This window comes from Euwallacea similis, chromosome 20 (assembly GCF_039881205.1).
Source record: "Euwallacea similis isolate ESF13 chromosome 20, ESF131.1, whole genome shotgun sequence".
Classification (NCBI taxonomy): domain Eukaryota; kingdom Metazoa; phylum Arthropoda; class Insecta; order Coleoptera; family Curculionidae; genus Euwallacea; species Euwallacea similis.
This window is the reverse complement of record NC_089628.1, coordinates 1095437-1119267: the sequence shown is the minus strand read 5'-3', so window position 1 is coordinate 1119267 and position 23831 is coordinate 1095437. Positions and strand designations below refer to the sequence as shown.

Below are 23831 nucleotides of genomic sequence, written 5' to 3'. Positions count from 1 at the left end.
GGCCTCACCTGATTGATTGCCGATGCGTGTCCGATTTTGCCAATTACCGAAAAGTCGAAAAAGTGGCCGAAGCTCGCGCGGAATTCGCCGACTGGGACCTGCGCTCGGATGCCTTTTTGGGCAATCGCATTTAATCGTCCCGTGAATTGGACGGCAAAAAATCGTCCGTTTACCGCTGCCTACCGACGATTGGTCCCATTTAGTCACCAAAAATAGTTTAACCGCATCTACCCTCTAAAACAATAGGACGTATATTGAAGTTATTCAAATTTGATTTCGAAGTTCGAAATTTAGTCAAACAACAAACATTTTTGACGAAAAAAATGTTGTATCTCATTGGGATAACGAGATTTTCACTACAAGACATCAATTAGAGGTGCTCAGCTGCTGACTAAATTTCATTCACGATTTCTCAGTAATCTCAATGTTTTTCTCAGTTTCTTATGCGTTTCTTGTCGTACTAGGGCGGTATGAAAGTTCATTTGTTAACTCATTCGTCAAAGGTCTTGACGTGACCAATGAGAAAAGCTATTAATAATGCATTTTGGGTTTCTCAGTTATCTGTATGTGCATCTTTTACAGTTTCTCACTAACCTGAATTTCCTTCAATATTTCCAGGTAACCTGAACACCTTTCTTAATTTCCCAGCAATCTGCACTGGCCCATTTTGTCTCATCGTCAATCAAATCCACATTATTAAATTTATTAATAAGATGAGAAAAACCTTCATCATCGATCTAATAAAACGTCTACCATCACACTGGCCAGACTGATCCTAAATAAGAGTGAATTAGTTGATGGATGCACATCGCAATATTGTAGACGTTTATTAAGAAGCCCGTGAAGGAGGAGCAGTGATCTCTGAGGTCATGATTAATGGCTCTCAGAAATTGCTCTAAAAAACAAATTATTGTTTCACTTTGGAGGAACTGACGAGCTTAATCTGCATCGGGCGAGCTGTGCAAAACGCCAACCTCATTAAGTTCAAGAGAATTAGATTTAAAGCTATTAAGTTTTCTGGTCGGGCGAGAAGCAAAACCTGGAAAAATGGAAAATAACCAGAAGGGGCAATTGTCTTGCATTTAATATCTATGCAGGGTGTGCCAGTGATAACTATGTACATGGTTTAACTCACTTTTTTTCTAAATGCGGCCCTGATAAGCTTTTTGTCGATTTCAAGACAATTTTTTAAGAAATTTGTCGATACATCATACTGTCGTTTACACCGAAAGAATACAGCCAATCCGTTTTTGGACGACTTATAAGAAATCTTATGGCATACGGATCATGTAAAAACCGGTAACAAGCCTCAACAGATGCTGGAATAAAGAACAAGAGCAAGTAATGTTATCGGTTATTGAAAATCCCGAAGTATCGCTCAGATGAGAATTAAACAAACAATTAAATTTTCAGTAGAGGAAATGCTCATTACTGATCCAGGGAGAACTCCAGTGTTCATGTCTTTCGTATAATCAATTTTGCTTTAAGTTTGACACGTGGGTTGAAAGATTTGGCACTTGAATAATTGGGCCTTTCTTTTATTACCACTTTACTTAGAGTGGATTTAGAGGAATTCTTTAATAAGCTTCCGTTGGCTTTAACACATAACTGTGCCCGCATCTAGACTTCCTGAAAAATCGGAAGTACCTACTTAGAAGATCTTTGGCCAGCCCACTCTCCGGACATGACCTCGTTGGATTTTTTCTTTGTGGCCATATCAAAAATCACATTTGTCGACATACCTTTGAGACGGAAGAACTGCGAAGGAGAGTTCTTGAACGTACCTCTCAAACGTGGTGGTTCGACCCGAATTGGTTAATTTTCCAACAACGTGATGTAACATTTCATAGTACACAGCAGCATAAAAATCTCAACCCGATAGTCCAAAGAGGAACACCGAGAGCGTTCGAAACGAAAACCTGCTGCCCATACTGGAGTGTCGCCATCGTCCCAGTTCGGTCATTTATCAGTCCCTCTCTGTCGATGGGTCTGTGTTCCCAGCAAGCTGGTTTTTGTCACGATCAGGCACTGTATCATCGAATTCTTTCTTGAATGCTCGTCCATCATTGCCTTCAAGTGATTTCTAACGTCCCGAGACAAGATACACAATCAACCCGAGGAGAAGAATTGACTCTGCTTTATTTCAACGGCGTGTTCCTTTTCAGTCTGATTGGTTTTGTTTGGCATCCCGTGTGATTATGTACTTGTCTCAGTCCCTGCGTCAATGTATTGTGTTTTATTGCGTTATCACGATTTTTTAATCTGAAGGTTTAATGTTTTATTATCAGGACGTGGTTTAATCCCCATTAACTTCCGTTCCGCAGTTGATTGATTGAAAGACCTTCAAGTCGCATTGAATATTGAACGATGTTTGACGGATTTGTGACTGCAATAACTCATCCCAAATAAGCGCGCCGCGCCAATTAATTTTCGACATGATTGCTTAATATGAAATCGTACAGAAAAAACAGCGGTACGTGACGGGCAGTGTTTCTCCGCAGGATTTAGTCCTGCCCGCTCTCTGATTGCAGGACGTACTCCACGAATCGCAGTACCTTCTGGGTGGTCGTACCAGGACTTGGGTCAGTCGCGTCGCGTTTGCCTCACGGACAACTCTATCCGCCAGTTTTCGGTGCAGTTGCGAATTTCGACTTGGGACTCAAAAGGTATGTGAAAGATACTAACAACGAGAGACCGGTCGGCGCGTAGAGTAATAAATTGAAAGATAGTCGGCTAGAGATATCCGTCCCCCATTAAAATTTCCGGCGAATTCCCGGGGCTAATTAAGAGCGCCCAAGGGCCCGCGATAAGGCCCATTAACACCTGGGTCACGTGACCGTCAGCGGAGCCGATAATTGGCCGCCGCTTATCAGATGGCAAACAGACACGATTCCCGCTACCGCAGTGAACTCGGGAGGACACTGGTGCGTGTGCTTTTATTTACATCTCGGGCATGTAAATTGTCGAGTTTGGTTTTTCCTGAAAACTTTTCTTTTTTTTGGGAGAGTTGTCGGGCCTGCCCTCCGTGAGCTGGGCTGTCACTATTAGATTTTAATAACGTTAAAATTTGACAGGTTAACTGACGTCAGTTAGTCCATGGGACAACAGGGACAATTGTGACTAATTAATTGCCGTTAATTGTTTTATTTTTTGTTATTTATTCATTTATTTTATCTTTTTATCGGTAACCAGTCTGTCACGTCTTCAGAACCTAAGCAAGAGGGAAGAAAAACTAAACTCAACGGTAAACTAAAATGTATGAAAGGCGAATATTTAAAATGTTTAAAACACTCTGAAATTCCTCTTGCCAATTGCTAAGGACGGAGTTGATTTGACATCATTCCTCAGCGATTCTTTGACGATTTGACTTTTTTCGAAATGAGTCATGTCATCATTTCAAAACATTGATTTGTGGTAAATGGTTGGTCGGTGATCTTTGTGCCCAATTGGGCCTGTCGTTGTTTTTTAATGTTTATTTTCTGTGTTTGCTCTATGTGGTGTTTACTAGCGTTTAGTTTCTTTTTTATACCCGAGGTTAACCTCTTGGTCAAGCCTATGTAACCAAGTGTTCTCCATTCTTACTAAACAAGAGGCCACACATCAGTGAAGTGACATACGTGCACTTTCTACGATTTTACGCTTAATTTCATAACAGTTCCTCGGTGAAGATGCAGGCATCGACTCATTTAATTCTGTGACCATTACCACAGGTATATATTCGACCTATGAAACTTTAAACTTTATTGTCTCATCGTGCTGAGAAATCACAATAATGCTGAGACCCAGCCACTGATCGACATGTAAGTACCCCGCGAAAAGTTGCTCACGTTGCAAGTTGGGAAAATACCCTGAAGACTTAACGGATCGTCCTCGTATACATCGAAATTTAAACGAACTAATCTGTTAATACAAGAACCGAACCAAGATCGAATATCGCCGGACCGGGCAGGTTAGGCCCAAGTCTACGATGATTAACGACTTTATTATACCCGGCTCTCAGAAGAAAACCGGATTTTGTAACTTCATCATATTCTGCCCGTGATCTTGTACGCCTTTTTCAGCCTGTAATTTCGTTCTCCTTTATTCCCAGCCGCGCTCCTCCAGTCTTTTAAGGAGGATTTTGGTGGTAAATCCTTAGATTTCCTTGCGTACTTATTAAGTACTTTATCAACGATCGACCATTGGGATTGCCCACATGAACCCTTTCTCTCTTGGTTGCCTCTTCACTGTAACTTTCGGTGCAACAGTAAGTCATTTATCACTTGAAAAAGTTATGCAATTAGATCACGTGCTGTTGCATTTGATTCAACCAGAGGAATATTATGCAAAGCACCGGCCGGTGTTTGTTCAACGAAACTCAGGTATAGAAATTCCACAGTCTTAAATATTCAAAGGGGCCCTCTTAATTGGATCAACCGAGTCACACCGTTTAATCCGCTCTACGGTAGCGGTAGACTCACTTAGCAATAAATTCTCAAGTATCTCCTTCTTAGGGCTGCACCTTTAAATTGGCATGTGCCTAGTTTACATGCCTAAGGTTAAAACCGGTAGTAATTGTTGTAATCTAGAGTAAACCGTGGGAATAACGTTAAAAATTGAATAGCGTTAGGGTGTTGATGCGATAGCGCCTTAACGATTGGTAAAGGCGAGCAAACTAAACCAGTTTGTGGCTGGACTAATTACCAGGTCTTAATATCGGTTTACCTTTATGGCTTGTCCGGTTGTATTACCGTAATTAAAGGTAATTGAAGCTTTTTACTGGGCTGAAGATTATAATTACACCTAAACGATTAAGTTTATTGTCATAAGTAATACATTTGTCAGGACGCCAAACGCCAAAGAAGTTATTTGTCGGGGGTGTTTCCAGGGAACTGGTTTGATGGGTTTTAGTGTCAACAAGGCAGGAACCTATCGGGCAAAATGTCTTAGTTGCCAAGGAGGTTATATTATTTGGATTGCGTTGTAGAATGTATCCATAAAAAGCGTAAACAGGGTGATCAAAACTCAAGGTCCACCATGACGATCCGGGAAACTACAAGCGAATTCGGGCACCCAGAAAGCACCTAATGGTTGTGGAGTGCTGTCTGCGGCTATTTGACGTGCTGCCGCACGTCACACTAAATAAAAGACAGTCAAAAACTGTCACCACATTGCTGGACTGAGTGCGCGCCGGTGTGGGTGCCCGAATACGCCATAAGAGACAAGTACAGGCTAAAGAGTGCGAGATTTGAATTTTTAGCATTCGCACCGAAGTGAAACAGTGAAACAAAATTTTAACGCAAAAATTTTGCAAGAAGTAGATAAATCTTGCTTCGAAGTACTGTTACCGATATGCGATTTTTCAAGCTTAGTCAAGATTTTTAATCTTTTCAAAGTTAAAAAAAGTGCTTTGTCGGGGTGATGTCCCTCACATGTGAATTTTTCAAATTTAAAATGAGAAGCCCTTTTCCTAGGATAATTTGAATTCAACATTTTCCCATTTCACAGTTATTTTTTTTTTTTGGAAATGCTTGGAACGATTTAATTAAAATTTCCCCCGTTTAATAACATGCCGTTTTTTAGATATATAAGTGTTCAATCTGGGTTGTTGCAAAGAGCTGATAGTCACAAAAAATGCAGACACGCATTCTTCGCACTTGAGTGTGAAAAATGTGCAAGGTGCTCTTTCCTAGACCGTTGAATTATATTCCAACTGTCCAATTATGGTGAAAAGGGGAATGTAAAAAGATACGAACAAAATGAATAATGAACGAAATTTCAATGTCGAACACATAAAAAATGTACGTAAAAGCAATTATCTTATAGCAGTTTTGTAGGTAAATGCCTTTAATATTTCAAAAAGCCGATAATGAAGCAAAATTAAAATAGAGCTTTTTTACCACACGTAACGGCTATATCAGACCAAACGATCAAGGAATAAAGTCAATCTTAGAACACTTTTTAGAGCAGAAAACCGGGTCAATACGGTCAAAACTTACAGAGACAGCGACGAAAGACGCAACACAAAATAATGACGAACACAAAAAATAGCGAATTTCATGGGTCAAATATATGCCGGTATGTTTTTGATTAATGGTCACAAAATAAATGGAAGAATACTTGCATCGTTACTAAGGATCCATTATCAGAGAAGCGTAAAATCAAAGAAAGTGCAAATATTTTACTTGAGAAGAGTGGTCTTTTGCTCAGTAAGAATGGGTAACACTTGGTTGCCTAAGCTTGAACGAGAGGTCAACACCTAAAAAGGAACTACCCATTAAGAAATGCAACTTGTAGGAGTAATTATCAAGACAGATAATAAAGCTAAAAATGATTGATTAACTTAGACACCATGATCAAATACTAATCAGTTACCCGAAATCAACCTTCTAAAATGACTACTTGGCTCTTGTCTCAAAACCTAATTTCTCAGTGATTGAAACGAGGAATTTCCAAAATGTTTCCCATGTTTTACATTCTGATATTCCACACATTTTAATTGTATTAATTTTCATTTTTCTGATACTTTTTTTGGCATGTTCTGATTTGTCACTGAAATGCTAACAGCAGTTTTCTCCTGAATGCTTAGTAAAGACTCAATGCTGCTCTCAGTTAGTTTTGACTGAGAATAGTATTCACTTCCACAACTCCGACTTGCGTGTGATTCGCTATTCCCGAACAAAACCAAAAAGTGCCTTTTTCATAGGTGCGCATCCATTCCGTGCTATTGTAATCGAAGCAATTTGCCACCCGTTTGAAAAGTGCAGGGTGAAACACGTACGAAAAGCACTTTTCGCTCTCGCGAGACTCGTGCCAATTTCGCCACGAATTGCGTAACGCTCGGCACATTTGAACGGGCGTTCTGTTACGCTACAAATAGCTTCATCATATCTCCGAAACCCATCGAATTATCGAAGATCAGGGACGATTCAAAAGCCTCAGACAAAAACCTGCATAGCACAGTCATCCGCATCCCTCTCAGCCTGGTGCCAACTTTCTAAGCGACTGAAACGTCAGCGGCGTTAACGATTCTATTTAACAAATTTCCAAGGACCCCGACAAGTGTCAAAAATTTATTTCAATGCCGTTTGGTCTCAAATTTATTTCGCCTTTAATGGACCTGAATCGTTAAGAACAACGGGGATCCGTTCCTTTTCCTCTTTCTTCACCGTCATCCTCTCACACCCCTCCTACCTGAAAGACTTTTCAGTATTTCTGCCCATTGTCCGAGCGATTTGGGCCAAGAAAGACGTCGGTGTGTTGCATTACTCTTGTCAGTGTTGACAGATTGGTTAAGATATTAGCAGATTTAAGGATATTGTGCCTTCAGTATTGTAGTTTGGTAGCGGCAACATGGGATGAGCGGATGAAGGCCCTAGCGAGGGTGAGGTCATGGACGAAAATTAGTTTTTAAATTGGGGTGGGTGTGTTAAGGTGGTGAAAAATGGTGCACGAAGCGTATTATCCCTCGTACGGACCTGCGGAGAACAATCACATGATGTGCAGGTATTTAGAATTTATGGCTTACATAATATTCGGTAATGTTTTTGTCAAGAAGTACATATAAGGGTTGGCGCAATACATTACGGCTGGTTGGGCATTTAAGGCTCGGCTACATTATGCAGCGAACCGGTCATTCTCACGATTGAGTCGATACTCAATGCAAATGAGCAAAAGTAAAATAGAACTGACCTGTCCCGTGGGCGCTACGAACGTGCTGAGGGCCTAATTAGGGAGATTTCGCGATGGTTCTCACTATTGCTGGTACCTCAGTACTAGCAACCGGTCATTATAGAAGATTGATTGAGCTTTGTGCGCTTTAATGGAGATGTATATTGGTTTGCGGCAGCAGCCTCACTCTGCTAATCTATATGCAAATAGAGCCCAATTTTCCTACCGAAATGACAGGGATACCCCAAATAACTTGTCTCCCATGGAAGGTAGGAATTAGCGCTGTGCAAAAACGCCAGCGGTCATGTATCCTAATCGACCATCGGCCGATTTTACATATTCATGATGGTTCCAACATGGTACTCGCGATCTCGAATGGCCTCTTAAATTTTAAACGTTGCCTTTTTGTCTCCATAAAAGCGTTCCTGATTCACTTTCAGATTAAGTGGACACTACTCAGAGATACTCTTGAGGCCGCGCCTCGGTGGGTTTTTTTGCTTTTATCGACTTCCATAGAATGGAAGTCAGGAAAGTGGGAACTAAAGTCCTAATCCGGATAATTAACATCGAGAGATGGGGTTATCTGCATTGGGTTGAAGAAGCCCCAACGTTGCCGAGTTTAGATCGCTCAAGAGCATTTGATTTGGATGGCACTTTTCCCAACCCGAAATTAGCGACTTTTGATTTTCTCCATAGCCTGCGAATTATCTTTAGCAAGTAAGATAATGAAGCCATTAAGCAAGGACTGCGGAGGCCGTTCGGTTGGATGTAAGGCCCCCCTGGCGAAATTTAAATTGGTTTTTTAAACTGAGCAAGAAACTTCATCCAAGAACAGTTTGTTTTATGGTCAGTCTCCTTTCGGGCGAAGCCTTAAGACGGTCACGTTTGCATTTACAAGCTGAAGCCCTAAGCGCAAGGATCACGCAGTGCGATACTCTCGAAAAATGAAAATATAATCCAATAAAAAGAGAAAAAGAACGGGAAAAATCCCGTTTAATGCCGGTCATTTATGGCCGAGCCCGTGATGTTAAAAAGCTAGGCGTTTTAAATTAATTGCTTAATCAGAATAAGAAAGAGGCACATAAATTGTGTCTCTCGCATACACACTCACAAGTATAAATTACTAAAAATTAAGCTATACACCGGGGCTACGAGACATGTTTCTCTCTCTCACTTGGGGACCCTGCCTGTCTGCCTATTCAACTCCGAGAAATTAACATGCAGAGTCTTAACAAAACGATCTTGAAAAACGACACTGGACCATAGGCGGAACATCTTGCCTTCTTCAAATTTTATCATCTTCTGTTATGCGTCGGCATGGCATTCCCATTATTAATCATTAGTGTCAGATCCTTCTAAGATTGCTCAAGTAGAAATTGTCCTGGACCATCGCAGAACTTAGAAAAAGCCTTCTTAACAAAGAGAATGAGGCTTGCTTTACATGCGTTAGGTGTACCTGTAGAACCTTGCGTAGTTTGCATTTTTCAACAGGCTTCGATCTGGAATGCAGAGCATGTCTTCACATGATTGCATATTCAGTCAATCATTGGCATTTCCTATAGATTACTTTCTAATGTGGTAATTAACAGCGATCTTTCCGGTGAGCTTACTGGAAACCTGAAATGTTGTTCTTTTGGTCGACAGGGGCGTAAAAGAAATTAATTAGAGGCACGGAAGGAATTAATTAAGCATTAATAGATAGTATTTACCTGTTGAATTCAAAAACCACATGGAAGCGGAATTTATAATGCCAAAAGACGAAGCGCAAGGTTTGTTTATTCAAAAAAATTATTTATATACAAAAACATGTGTTTTGTTCAGGTGAGTTCGGATTAAAATAAATTTGTAAAAATATGTAATTGAGTAAGTTTACACCGCATGGATCAAGCATTTGGTTGAAGAACAAAATGACGCCAACAGTACCTGCTTTCCTTGCGATGTAAACCTGAAGAAAACATTTTTAGATCTTAAATTTGGTTCGCAGTAGATGAGGAATATCAAATTATCTTTTTACGATGTAAACAATTTAGTTCTTGTTCAAGTACCAAATTTCAAGCGTGTCGTCGAAAAACAGATGCTCTTTGTCAAGCCTTGAGCGAATCGTGAACTGTAAAGCAAAATTTGCTGAGTATTTAAATGAAAACATTTTTTGAAGCGATCGTGTTGTCACCAAAACATTTAATCATAACGCACACCAAATCATCTTCTAAGTCAAAAAATCATGCAAAAAAAAATTGTACTTCTGACCGTTTTCAAGATATTTTTCATCGAGTTTTTCGGTACACTGCCAAGGATTTACGAGTACCATAAACTCATTAATTCTTGTATTACGAAGTAGGCCATGAAAACAATAAAACGTCACATTGGCGCTATTTTGACATTTATACTGACATTCGCATTATCGATAATCAATCATCAGTGTCAATCAGTGTGATAAGTAAGTTGTGTTATATTTTCGCGAATGTCTCGACGCAATGAATTTACTAATATTGAGAAAAGCGATATGGTTTTCCTATAACAATCAACGATTATCTGGTTGCCTATTATTAGGATAAAGCTCCCGATAACTCTCCGCAGCACTGTAATTTGCTTGCGCATAAACACAGTCATATTTCTCATCGTAATATTAGTGAATTCATTATGTCGAGCCATTCGTGAAAATATAACACAATTTACTTATCACATTAATTAAACAAGCTGTTCTTTAGTGCAGTTATGACTAATTATTGTCAGTAAAAATGTCAAAAATGGCGCCCGTGTGACATTTTATCGTTCTCGTGGCCTACCTCATAATGCAAGTGCCTAATGAATTGATGGTATTCATAAATTCCCTTGGCAGCGCACCAAAAAATGTAATTGGAAATATCTCGAAAATGGTCAGAGGTGCGAGTTTTTTTTCCTGAAGAATTCCTTCTTGATGTTGAAGTGCTTAGTTTCTCGGAATCACCTAGTATATGCAAAGTATCAGAAATCATAAAAATAGTGAAGGTGTTGGCACTGATAAAAAAGTCAAGTCGATTTTCTGACACTCGGTCGCACCACCTATCGAACAGCCGGAAGTAGGGATTTTAAATGAATTTATCATAGCCAATCCAAAGAGACAACCACCTTTGACTGGGTTTGAACTAGCTACCACTGCTACTACTTCTAACATCACCCACTTCCTACTGCCACTTGGTAGCTCAGTGCGTTGGTAGCGTGATAGGCCGGACAGCTGTCCACGGTCTCTGATTCAAACCCAGTCGAAGATGGTTTTTAACTTAATTTGCTGCGCACGACGCCAAAAAATACCTTTCTCTTCAAAACCATTATTACTGGGTGTTCGATTTTCCACGTCACGCAGCGTATTATTTCGATATTATAATTGTACTGTTGTTGAAAACCTAATCTCCTCGACCTTAGAAGGCCTGATCCGACACAGGATTTTTTCATGCAAAAGCTTTATGATATGATCAGCACGCAGACGGCACTGATGGATACCAACTTCAGTCCTGATTACGCACTAAATAATATTTTTTCTATTAGCAAAGTAAATTTAATCAAATGTAACTTATACCTAGGACTGAGCATACAACTGCAGGCGCCCGCAGTGTTATGTTCGCGCTAATGAATTCAAGCGAACTGGCAGTGCTCGGTTTAATTAGGCCCCTTCAACACCTCCTCGTTTTTAGACAAAAGCATTTGCATGGAATTATACAAGCCTCACTGCTTAAACCGGCCGTGTTTGTTTTACTCTCTGTATAAATTAATTAGATTGGTGTCGGAGGTTGGTGACATTCCTTAAGGAGTTATTTATAATTTTTCTTTTTTTGTTGCAGTGTTGGTGCTAGCCCCGGAAGCAGTATCCTGCTGAGCAGGGAGTTACACCCCGCCTACAGGCTGGCTCCTCATATGGAGTATCTCTACTCCCTTCAACATTCCACTGCAAACTCGATCCACAGTAAGTTTCATTGTTTCCTCCTCGTTATGTGCTGATGACGGGAAAAAGGGAACCACTCGAGAACCCACGCCTGAAGTGTCTTATTGTCGTTCAATGAAAATTAACATGCGGGCGCCTATTTTTCTCTCCGGGTATTGTGATGACACGCACAATGGCTGCTCGTTTCCGGTCGAGACCGGGTTATTAAATAAGCGAATATAGATACAGATTTGATGTGAGAAATAATCAAAATCTTCGAAGAGCGTCGGGGCACGTAAAACAAACACTGCCCGGAGCACAACCCGAGGCGAAGGAAAACACTATGAAAATTTTCCATAAATTTTAACGTACGTCTTAAACAAACCAATAAAATACAGGAAGGGCACCCAGATACCATTAAAACAAAAGTCGTTCGTGCTATTTGAACAGAAGGCCATAAAAACGGGCCTGTGGTTCAAGTCTTGGACGCATCTGGATCTAAATGTGGCTCCAGCTATTTTCGCTCTTGTTAACCATGTTTTTCTTCATAATTTCAGACGAATGTGGACCGTAACCGACTGGAGAGTCACAATTGACTTTCGTAATTTGTAGGCTGGCAAAGACATTATGGATAATAAATTAGAGTCTTACAAGGTTGCTTGACGTGAGGTATTATGGGGATTTGCGCTAGAAACTCTTAGACGCTAGACAGCTTTGTATTCTGAGGGAGGACTTTTTTTATTTCAAAGAATCAAGCGTGACGTTGCTTTTCTTGCGGAATTCCGAGATTTACAGACGTCACTTACTGACTTATTACAGCTAATTCTAGAAAGTTCTGAAAGTCCTCGAAAACGTGAAAAGTAATGCAAAAATTCCCGTAAAATCACAGACATTTCCAAAAATTCCCTTGCCATCCCAAAACTGGATCCGAGCACACTTAATTCTTTTAGCAAGTTTTTCAATTTTCATAATAAAATTTCCCAGCCTCATTTTTTATGGACGAAGCTTGAATTACACGGGGAGCGATTACAACTCTGCACAACAGTCATGAATTTTCGGATCAAAATTAACATGCTACAATAACCCATCATTACTAAAGGGAGCTTAAAATAAATGTGTGGGCAGGTACCGGTGGGCGATATTTGGTTGGTCCAGTTATCTTACCAAACCGCTTCAACGGCGCAAATTATTTGCTTTTCTTCCTGATGAGCTACTGGAAGTTTTGCCTTTACATTTACACCGCGAAATGTGGTTTAGTATATTACGAAGGCACGATGGTTCGCCTCCGCATTTCTGTATGGATGTTCGAGAATTTTTATACCAGCAGTCTCCAAATCGATGAATATGTCGTGCAAATGCCCTCAACACTGGCCACCGCGATCACCAGATTTAAATAAACGTGACTTTTTTCTCTGGGGGACTTTAAAAGAATTTGTATGTACGTCGTCCGTTGAAACTCAAGAAGATTTATGAAACTACCTCAATAACAAATCCATCATTATAAAAAATGATATTCTATTGATGAACAGGGTAGAGTGTAGCTTGTGGTGAAGCATCTTTAATATTAATTTTATATACTGCTTACTTGACCAGTTTTATGTAAATAGTGTGTTAGCCAGATATAAAAAATCGGCTTGTTTTGAGGTCTACTACATGTCTATTGCGTTGCGAATCACCTTATATATCACTGACACTTTATTTTTTGGCGGATTGCCAAAATTTTATGTGGCGAATCCATTCAAATACATCGTGAAAAGACTTTACATTGATTTAAGGAGGCTGTCGCTACTATTACATATCATGATTTTATTTACCCTTGTGACACTTCATGATTTTGTGTATCAAATTGCGTAAAAATCTGCATTTTACATGAGTCTCACAGTTTATAATTGCAGTGTTTCGAAAGGGCCGAATTGGCCTTTGGCCGTTCATTTTTCAAAACGAAAAAGTCTCAATTAAAAAAATGTTTCCCCGTGAGAGGCGCAGGCTAAAGTTTACTCTCAAATGAGACAACGTTGAGAAAATTCCTTCAGGAGAAATTTTTTTCCATTTGAAAATCAGTCTGAAGTCTGGAATAATTCAAATTGGTGTGAGGTTTGTTCTCGATATCAGAAAAGGAATGAAAAGCGAGAAAGAAATCTCTTCATCACTAAAATTTGTCGGCGAAGAAAAAATTGTCATTATGCGAAAAGAAAAATTCCGCAGATTATGGACGAAGCTCCAGATCTCAGTAAGTAAATTTGGAGATGATTTGAAAATATCGCAGATAAGAAAAGGAAGATTAAGCCATCGGAAATTTCATCTCACATCTTGTTTGACGTGTATTTGTCAAAATTCGATTTATAGAGCCTATACAAATAGATGAAGAACGGATTATTATATTGATATAAGAACGCTATCATTACTATCGCATATCATGATTTTATTTCCTCTTGTGTTCCCCTTCGTGCCTCTGTGTATCAAATTTCGTTTGAAACGCTTTACCACTCTTAAAACCAATTTCGAGATCTTTAAATGTACTTTTCTGAAGTCCTGACCATCATCTGGGACACCTTGAATACACGAAGAGAAATAAAAGAGAGGACGTTTGGTACATCACGATAGCGATTTCATCCGCAGTTATAGCGTAGACGGTGTATTAGCTAACCTGAAGGATATTAATGTCTTCGACAAAGAATTATGTGAGCTTTTTTATGTTGATGACTTGACGCATTCGATGATATTTCGCCACGCTCGATTAATTGTCAATAACAAACTCATCAAAATATTTACATAAATGATCCCGATGGCTGCAACATAATCGCAAACTTTAATAACTAAACGCACTTACTTATCCGTGTTACATCGTAACCGATTTTGAAGAGTTTGCGTGCTTCTCATCAGTATATTTACTTTGGCTTAATGATTTATTTTCGCATTCGAAAAGTTTATTTTGTCTCGAGGCAGTGCGCTCTTTATTTACGAACTGTCGATGTTTGTTTTCTCTGGACCGACGAAAGATATTGCTGCTCATTTGTATTGTCGACCGACTACTTTCTTGTCATCTGCGGATTTCGGCTAATTTGAACCTACTTAGTTCCATAATCGCTGCTGGATAGATGAGTCTTTAAATCTGGAGCGAATGAGCCTTGGTTCAGTAGCAAATGGTCAAGCGTTGACAGGATTATTTTTATACCTCTTGGTGGGCCGTTGACCTGACCATTAATATCGAATGCCAATAAAGAACATTCAATTAAATTGAAAAACTAAGACGTTTCTGTCTGCCGAGCTCGCGGTTACAACTTGGGCCCAGCAGCATTGAATCTCGGCAAGACACGCAACAATCCCGTAAATTACAAGCATTTTTACGTAATACGTAAATAGAACCATAAATACCATATTTTACGAGTATGGCTAGAGGAGTAATCGACCAGTTGCCTACATTAACACTGAGATATTTTAGCGAGCGGTCTTAAACTATGATAAAGCCTTTTATGACCGGATCGTAAATGAGTTGAGGAAACTACGGGTACCGCACTATGTTAGCCATGACCAATTCAATTATTTATAGTTCAATGCGAAGGCGGTTCAGCTAAGTTTCCTTATTTGCAGGTCTAGGACTGAGCGCTGAGTACCTGAATGCGAGAGGTTTGACTGAGCTACATCCTGCCTCTTCGTTGGCCAGCAGCGAGTTCCCCTTCGGCCTAGATGGTGAGTAGTTTGCCCAACGGAGAAGATGTGCAGGTACCACATTAAAGCTAGAACAGAGAACAAAGGCCTTAGAGAGTCGTTAAAAAACGGGTGGTAGTGGGAAAGGGACGCAAATGCAATACAAAATTCTTCAAAAATTTCGCAATGTATTGATAGACGTTTTAATGCTGATTCGTGGCTGCATCAGCATATACAAGACTCTCCCATGATGGTACGGTAGAAAGAGAAAAAAATTCCTTTGCTTTTTTTCTTCTTCTTGTACCTTAAACCAGAACCTATTTGTTTTTTTTTCAATGGTGATTTATTATAACAATGTTGATATGAACTAGCCTCTACGCTGAAACCTGAAAATCACATCAGATACTTCTAAAAATTTCAAAATATCAATAAGGAAGATCTTACAATATCTAAAACCGATAGAGGATTTAATGTTTAACTTCTGCCTTTGATACTTAAATTTCAATTTATTTTTATTATTTATTTTTTTTGTATTTTTTGTATTTTTTATATTTAAGAAAAATATTACATATTGCGATTAACACGAGCGTTTTAGAATATTCCATTAATTGAACGATGTATATTCGTGTGCCTCTTGAGAAGTTAAAAATTAAATAATTTAAATTTTAAAACAGCCGAATGCTTAATGCGTTAATGTGCTATTTATAAATTCTAACTAGGGGATTTGGATAATTTTTCATTCGTCACGCGTTGATATTTCATTATCAACGTTTTATTGCCCGTCATCTTTATTAGTTTTTTTTAATTTATGCCTAGCACGTAGATTCCGTCTTTACGGCATGACATCGTAAATTAAATCATATTAAAATAATAATTAAATCTAATTTGGAACAATAATATCCAGCGATTTAGTGATTGTTTATTTCAGGATGCAATTTGTCATTGGACGACGTTTCTCATGGTCAAAGCGCAATAGCGAATTAGCAACCACTTTTATTATACTATCGATGTTTGGAAAATAATTACAATTTGGCAATAAGTTTTTCAGTTTCAGGCTCCCGTCTATGCTCCCCCCGCCTGGCGCGAGCCTCCCGAAAGAGGGCTCTCTCAGCCTCCCCCTACTCAGACTTGGATCTAACCTCCGTGATCCGCTTCTCACCGTCCTCCCTTACCTCCCTCGCAGCTGGCAGTAGGAGTTCTTCGGTATGCAGCGGCTCTCTAGGCCACCTCTCAGCTGGTAAGTTTCAACTCTATGTCTTGTGCACGTAGTTAGACCGCTTGAAGAGTGTTTTCACGCAATTATTTCCCTACGTTCTTTTTCAGCAAACTTTTTTTCAACAGGTGCCATCAGCCCGGCGCTACACCCGGCCCTCTTGCTGCGGGGGCCTGGGGCGCCGCCGCTCTTACATCCCCACGCGCACACCCCCGCTTTTGGCCTGCACGGGGCGCAGCATTTGCCCCACGCGCAGCACTGCACCCCACTTCCTAAGACTGATGTGAGTTCACCTTTCAATAACCAGACATGTTGATCTACAGGTTTTGAGGGTTGAATTAAGTCTTGTGATCGGTTTATCAGCAGTCAAATTTGTAGTCTAAGATAAAAATTTTGGTTAAAATCAGTATCTTTACAAAATCTCGATATGTCCTTAGTTTTTCAGGTCATATCTCAATTTCCTTTCAAGGGATGTGACCCTCATTTGACTGAAGCATAAATATAAACGTCCTTCTGCCTTCCAATTATTTATTAGTTCACTACACTGCATCATAAATTGTGCAACAAATCAGTGAGGATTTTCCTTCTACTTGGGAAGAACTTACCTCTAGTTGAGAAGGATGTTTTTCCATTCTAATGGTTTATGCAAGATGGCATTCCTGCTTATCACCCTATACATTTAAGGAATGTCTTGAATATAAATTTTCCTCGATGGATTGGTCCGGGTAGTGAACATCTATGGCCCCCACGAAGTTCCGACCTGAACCCATCGGATTTCTTCTTTTTTTTTAAGTCATTGTTGAATTTAGTACAAAAATACAAGAGCACCATATATGAATATTTATCTTTTAATAATTTTTTAGACATATATGGACGTGGTCTCTTAAAATTTTTGTAGTTTCTAACAATTAACACTCTGCATGATAAACCGAGCTTTCCTTTGCCATTACCTGTGGAATAATTTCCACACAAAACTTGCCATGTAATGTATATAAATTTACAGAGTTTAAGCGATCGAAGAAACTCAGAACTGAACAGTCCGCATATCGATGTGGATGGCAGGAAAAACATTAGAGTGAAGAAAGAATCTTTGAATAACAATCCGTCGGATGGCAGCGGCGAACAGGTCGATCTCAGAGACGAGCCCGGTGATTTCATCGAGACGAATTGCCACTGGAAAGATTGTAGCACTGAATTTTCAACTCAGGAAGAACTAGTCAAGGTACTGCCTCCTCAGTTCTATAATTTAAAATTTCTATAAATTTTTCTCTCGTCATTTTCAGCACATAAATAATGATCACATTCACGCCAACAAAAAGTCCTTCGTGTGTCGATGGGACGGGTGTTCCAGGGCGGAAAAACCCTTCAAGGCCCAGTACATGTTAGTGGTACATATGCGACGCCATACTGGAGAAAAACCGCATAAATGCACTGTAAGTATTGAAGTTCCAAAATAATTAATCAGAGAGGTACAATTTGGAATTTGGTGCAGTTTGAAGGATGCGTGAAGGCATACTCTAGACTGGAAAATTTGAAGACACATCTGAGATCTCATACAGGGGAAAAACCGTATACTTGTGAGTACCCTGGGTGTTCTAAGGCGTTCAGCAACGCTTCCGATAGGGCAAAACATCAGAATAGGACTCACAGTAATGAGGTAAGTTTAATGGCGAAATAATGGGCGTGAGTGCGGTCTAAAATCCATCTTTCAATCATTACGATTAATACTTGAAAAATAAACGAATCTTATTGTTCGGTGCAGGTAGATAAACGCATGAACAATGGGATAATTAATCAAAAGATTCTTTGAGTTTATTACGCGTGCGTGTATCTAAGATATAAAGATGTTTAGCATGGGAATCTCGTAAACGGTAACAGGTATAGACATAGTCAAGACTTAATTGTCGAATTGCGGTTCAAGTTCAGCTCAGTTGAACTTCCTAAGAATTCAATTGCTGTGACAAATGGAGTTAATCTGACAGCAATGCCATTCTAATCGGTGAGGTCAAATATCAGTTCCAGTTCAACTGACCCATGCCTGAATTACAGTTGTATCATGGAACCTAAATTCCGTAAGAGGTGAAATCTTGAAATTTTATTTTTTGGCCATATTACAGGAAATAGAAGAAAATTATTCTTTCTTTTTTAATTTTTTTAATTACTTTTAATTTTTAATTTTTTTCCTTTAATTTTGACGCTTTTTTAGAACTACCACTATTTTCTTATAAGTACAGTTTCGTATTAATATTTGCAGGTTCGTGGAGAACTTTCCATAATTGGAAACTCATTACTATATCACAACTTAACAACTAACTTTTTGCAATAGAAGAAAACTGATAACATTGTTAAAAAGTACCTCGCACAGACCCTTAAGAAAAGTATTCGTAACACTGCGGATTCGAAAATGTATTCTTATTAAGCTATAAATTGAGCAATTTTGCCTTAATTTAAGCGACCTTATATCACTTCAGATTACCAAAATCGCAATGGTGGGGCTTGTAAAACAGGTTTCCTGTATAGATATAGTACCTGCTTAATAAAAATTGCGCAGAATCGTCCACAAACCATAAGGAGATGATAATATGGTATCGCAGCTAGGGCATCACGCAGTTTTTTTGAGACACTCCGGATATTATCCTTAAAATTGCTTTCTGTGAGACACTATTAGAACACCCTGCATGTAGAAGCTTCTTTCTTCTCTTAGATATGACTACCGTAATCTATTTAATTTTGCTTTGAAAATTTTGGTATAAATTCTGTCCTGGTGGGAAATACCGTTATCTATTTACTGGACAACTCACTGATTCCTTGTATTAACTTTGGTGTTTTGCTTCTATGCAATCAGCGAATTCAACGTCGTAAGTATTACTATCAATTAGAACTATTTTTTCTGTAAAGCTTGCTTGAGCTAGTCATAAATATTTCCAGGCAGGAAATATCCTGCGAGCTTTCCAGGCACTTTTAATCAGTCTTAGTCCTTCTTAAATTATCCTAGATGTAGAGAAACATTTCGGACTTTTTAAAAGCTAAAACGTTGTTAATAAGTTCTGATTTGGCCTACTTTCTTTACCACTGAGGGCATTTACCGCATGAAAAATATCTCATTAGAAACCCTACGTCTGCAAACTTCCTGGCTGTACTAAGCGCTATACTGATCCGTCATCGCTGCGCAAACACGTCAAAACCGTTCACGGAGCAGAATTCTATGCCAACAAAAAATATAAAGGCAGCAATGAGGACGGTGCAGGCGGTGCCGGAGGTCGCATGGATGGCTCTCCGCGCAGCGACGATGGCGCTAAAACAGCCAGCTTGAGCAGCCCCTCTGTTAAAAGTGAGTCGGACGTGCATTCTCCTCAAGCTCAGGACAGTCCCATTGGAGGGCAGGACATGGACACCTTGGTAAGGATGCGTGACATTAAAGTTTATGTCCAGTGTGTTAAATTTATCCTCTCGTTATTAGCGGTTAACCACCCCCGGTGCGGTGGATACTTTAGAAGACTGGACAGCCGATGCTGAAGATTTAGAGTTAGATGCACTTCCCGTGGTGCTTCAAGCGTTTGTGGGAGGTGGAGCAGCTACTACGGGGGTAGGACCTCCTAGGCTACGCAAACCAGGTACGTAATATTCTAAATCGTTGTCATGGATATATCTGTAAGTTTGTGCTTACTCAGTGGGTCGACCCAGAAATCCAGCGCTTTCCAACCAACGAAAAATCGCGGAGTTGAACACTCGAATTACGAATCTAAGGATGGAACCGTGTAGCGCGCAACCGCCTCAAACCAAAACGCAGCTGACTGAGCTGCAGCAACGGCTGCAACCAGCAGTTGTGTCTCAGCAACAGGCCCAGATAAGGAGAGATAGTAATTCTACTGTCAGTTCGTACTATGGGAGCATGCGTAGTGCGGATATGAGTAGGAAGAGTAGTTTGGCGTCGCAGGTAAATACGGGGCACCCCAGTGATTCAAGACCTCCCTTATCTTAAAAAAAACTATATACATTAGGCCAAAATTGGATGATCCTATAGAACGAGTTACATTAATTGCGAAATTTTCTACAAAAATAAAAGACTTTTATAAGGGTTGTCTATTCGATAAAATGTTAATCATTTATCGAAAATAAAGAAAGTCTCCATCCATCGATTTTTTGCAGGTGTCGAATATGCGAACGGGTCAAGGCCCTGGCTCCTTTTATGATCCAATTTCAGCGGGAAGTTCGAGGCGTTCCAGCCAACTGTCCAATGCCACCACTGGCGGGCAGTGTCTTCCTCCTCCTCCTTCATCCCATCTTCTGGCTGGTCAGTTACAGAGGCTGCAAAGCCACGGCCCTTCCAGCAATCTAGTGGTGCAGGTGAACACTAAAATACTCATTAACTGGTGCTGTTCTCTATAAATAAGTTTAATTTCAGACTCAGTCGAGTAACTTGCAGCAGTTGCCGAACACCCAAAACGTACCATGGGCCTCTACGACTAGCTCAGAAGCTCGAAGATCGTCTGAACCGACGAGGCCTGGTTTGGACCCGCGAAGTCCTCCACCTCGGCTCGGTAGTCTGAGCCCACCTCCCCTGAGAAGAGTCCAAAGCTCAACCGAATTGCATCCCAACCAAGCGGTGCAGCTAGACGAAGTCGGAGAAGGGGAGATGGTAGAGAACAAGCTAGTACTTCCTGATGAAGTCCTGCTGTATCTCAATCAAGTGGCAGACCAACAACAGCAGCAACACGGGAACAACTGGACTGAGTCAATAGCGCAGCCGTTACCCAGCCCCACTGCCACCATGGTGCCATCTCCAGTGGCTAATTTCATGAAACCCATGTCGCCGGCCACCAATCAAATTACGCAGCTGTTGTCACCTCAGAGTCAGTTGGCAATATCCCCTAGGACCAACCAGATGGTGCCGTCTCCCGGGTACCAAGCGATGCCATCTCCAGGCAGTGGCCCACAAAAAATGATCTCATCTCCTGCGGGGAATTTGGCGCAAATGATGCCAAGTCCCGCGGGAAATTTGATGGTGGAGAATATGATGTCACCCGGAGTGCAGCAGGTGTTGCCCTCACCTGGTCATCCTTCTAATAATAATTATCAGGTAATTGTTTATCTGAAGCATTGCTTTTACATACGTAATATGTACTTTATTGAACTCTATTATTCAACTGATCTTTCGGCAAATATTATACATATTGTCTGTAGCATTTATAAATGAAAATAAAGATGATATGGTGAAGTCGAGTAACGCTTGTTACTGTTGCCAAAATTCGTTATCGTCAGTCACAACCTGTGAGTCATTTGACTTAGGGCCAAATTGTACATGTGCTGTTAACTTTAACATCAAGTTGGTCGAGCGATAGTGAAGTATCTCACATAGCTTCCAAGACCTCAACGGAAAACTTCAACGCAGGGACATGGACTAAACAGTCGACCTATAGTTTAAGATACATCTATCGACCGATTTAGAATCGGTGACTGTGTGCGCACACTTATGGCATTATGCCAATAAACAAACTGTCGGCTAACTAAAACACTGTAATGTTCCCTTATCAAATGAATATGATTAGAAACTGGGATGATTAATATAGAATTGGTGTAGGTGATGCCTTCTCCTGGGTCAATATACAGCGACATACCATATAGCGCCCTATCGCCAACGGCGGCAAATATGGCCTCTCCCGCGTCCAATTATAATCAAATGGTGGGATCTCCCATGTCTGCCAGATGTCCTCCAGTCCAATTGATGTCACCGCCTCATCCTGCTAATCCTGCAGGTCCGCAGCAGCAACAGTGTCCAGGAGGTAACGGAGAGAACTTTGATTAATAGTTTACTTTAAATCTTACTTATTCGGACATTCTTCAGGTCTCGGAGGAGTTCCCAACGGTAATTCAATGATGGCAAACAGCTGCCAACAGCAAACTTGCCACCATGGGGTAGTTAACCAAAGTCAGCAGCGGCAGATGACATGCTACACCTCAAATCCTAGGTTTGCAGAATTACTTTAAGATTGGAAATAAATGATGTCAGAAAGAATTTTTTGTCATTTTTTTTGTTGCCCTTGTAGGACTTTGCAACAACCTACCAAGTGCTACAATCCAGCAGCCCACTGGTGTAACAACAACAACAACGGTCCGTCGCAGTCGAATGTCTGCAACGGCCAACACCATGTCTACGCTCCTTCACAGTGTCAAAGCAATGTACACATGGGATATTCTGGAAACATTCATTGTAATGCACATAACGATTATTCACATCACTACATGGCTAGACCTCACCCACCAAACCCATCTGTGCCATATCAACAAGTAAATATGCCATTATTCTTCTGAAGAACTTTAAGTAACTAATAAATTTCTTGCTTAGACTCAAAGCGCACTTCAGTCACCAGCAGCAGGAACTCCAGCGCCTTCCAACTACCACGAGGCTCCGCCCATGCGTCCCGATGCGTATCAACGCACTTTGGAATACGTTCAGTCCTGTCAAAGTTGGAACGCCTCTTCTACTGAGCCGAATTCCACCAATAACATGATCATTGGGGATATGACGTCATCGTTAAGTTCGCTTTTGGAAGAAAATCGATTTTTGCAGATGCAGATGATGCAGTAACGGAGTTATTTTCTTAGTTGTAAGGTCGATGATTTTTTGAGGCGAATGGGCGCGAAATTTAGACTGGTTAGAATTGATAAATTTTTTTATTATATTTGTTATTATATTAATATTTGAGGACAATTATACAAAAAGGAGGCAGTCTGCTTTCTGTTTAAGAGATGAGTAAAGAGTAGACAAGTAGAGTGGCGGAGTAGAATCAACGTTCTACGCTGGCACTCGGCATTATAGAATACGGAGCCTTCATTTTTCTTGCAAACTCGGTTGAGTTGATGTCAAATCGCGCCCTTTCGCTCGTTGTTGATATTCTGTACATGTGATATTTATTTGTGTTTGCATATAATATTTATATAGCAGCAATACTTTTGAAGGAATAGCTTTAACATTATGTAAAAAGTGAAATATTCAGAACTTGTATAAATTTTATTGTACAATAAAGATGATTTTTAAACGTGTTTTCTATTTGATAAGGGGAAGTGGCAACACATGGCAGATAGAGCATATTGATAACTCTGTATGCACATGCACAAACTTAATGGAATTGTCTACGACTCCTGGGATTGTATATAAGGTGTCGCGGGAAAGAGCAATCCGCTATCCAACCACCATCAACTTTGTTTTTACTTATGGGAGCCTTTTTGGACTTACTAATTTTTGAATTCAGTTTTTGTGGCGATATCATAAAACAGAGGCGACGATGGTTTCAGAAAATCAAAAAGACTGATTTCATTTACAAATCGAAATAAAGCCGCTAAGGCCTTGAATCTTGAAAGTTGACTTCAGACAGTCATTATGTGTAATCAATGCAGCCCGTTGAATAGAGTGAATTTCAA

General features: G+C 40.1%; 1 protein-coding gene across 4 annotated transcripts in view; it reads left to right on the top strand.

The window, feature by feature from the left end:
- The window catches only part of ci (cubitus interruptus), a 43272-nt gene extending 19819 nt beyond the window's left edge, over positions 1 to 23453 (top strand). Inside the window, exons 1-17 of one of the 4 annotated variants that reach the window (XM_066400295.1) lie at positions 2517 to 2666; positions 11469 to 11590; positions 15140 to 15238; positions 16245 to 16433; positions 16520 to 16692; positions 17413 to 17631; positions 17693 to 17842; positions 17902 to 18066; positions 19518 to 19808; positions 19870 to 20023; positions 20081 to 20346; positions 20559 to 20756; positions 20815 to 21489; positions 21991 to 22192; positions 22255 to 22378; positions 22457 to 22697; positions 22756 to 23453. In XM_066400295.1, coding sequence (XP_066256392.1) covers positions 11542 to 11590; positions 15140 to 15238; positions 16245 to 16433; positions 16520 to 16692; positions 17413 to 17631; positions 17693 to 17842; positions 17902 to 18066; positions 19518 to 19808; positions 19870 to 20023; positions 20081 to 20346; positions 20559 to 20756; positions 20815 to 21489; positions 21991 to 22192; positions 22255 to 22378; positions 22457 to 22697; positions 22756 to 22998 — 3438 coding nt within the window. In that variant the 5' untranslated portion in view covers positions 2517 to 2666; positions 11469 to 11541 and the 3' untranslated portion in view covers positions 22999 to 23453. Of the gene's footprint in view, positions 1 to 2516; positions 2667 to 7201; positions 7486 to 11468; positions 11591 to 15139; positions 15239 to 16244; positions 16434 to 16519; positions 16693 to 17412; positions 17632 to 17692; positions 17843 to 17901; positions 18067 to 19517; positions 19809 to 19869; positions 20024 to 20080; positions 20347 to 20558; positions 20757 to 20814; positions 21490 to 21990; positions 22193 to 22254; positions 22379 to 22456; positions 22698 to 22755 lie in introns of those variants that run through there. The other 3 variants (XM_066400294.1, XM_066400292.1, XM_066400291.1) reach the window with 3 other exon arrangements.
- The last annotated feature ends 378 nt before the right edge of the window (positions 23454 to 23831 follow it).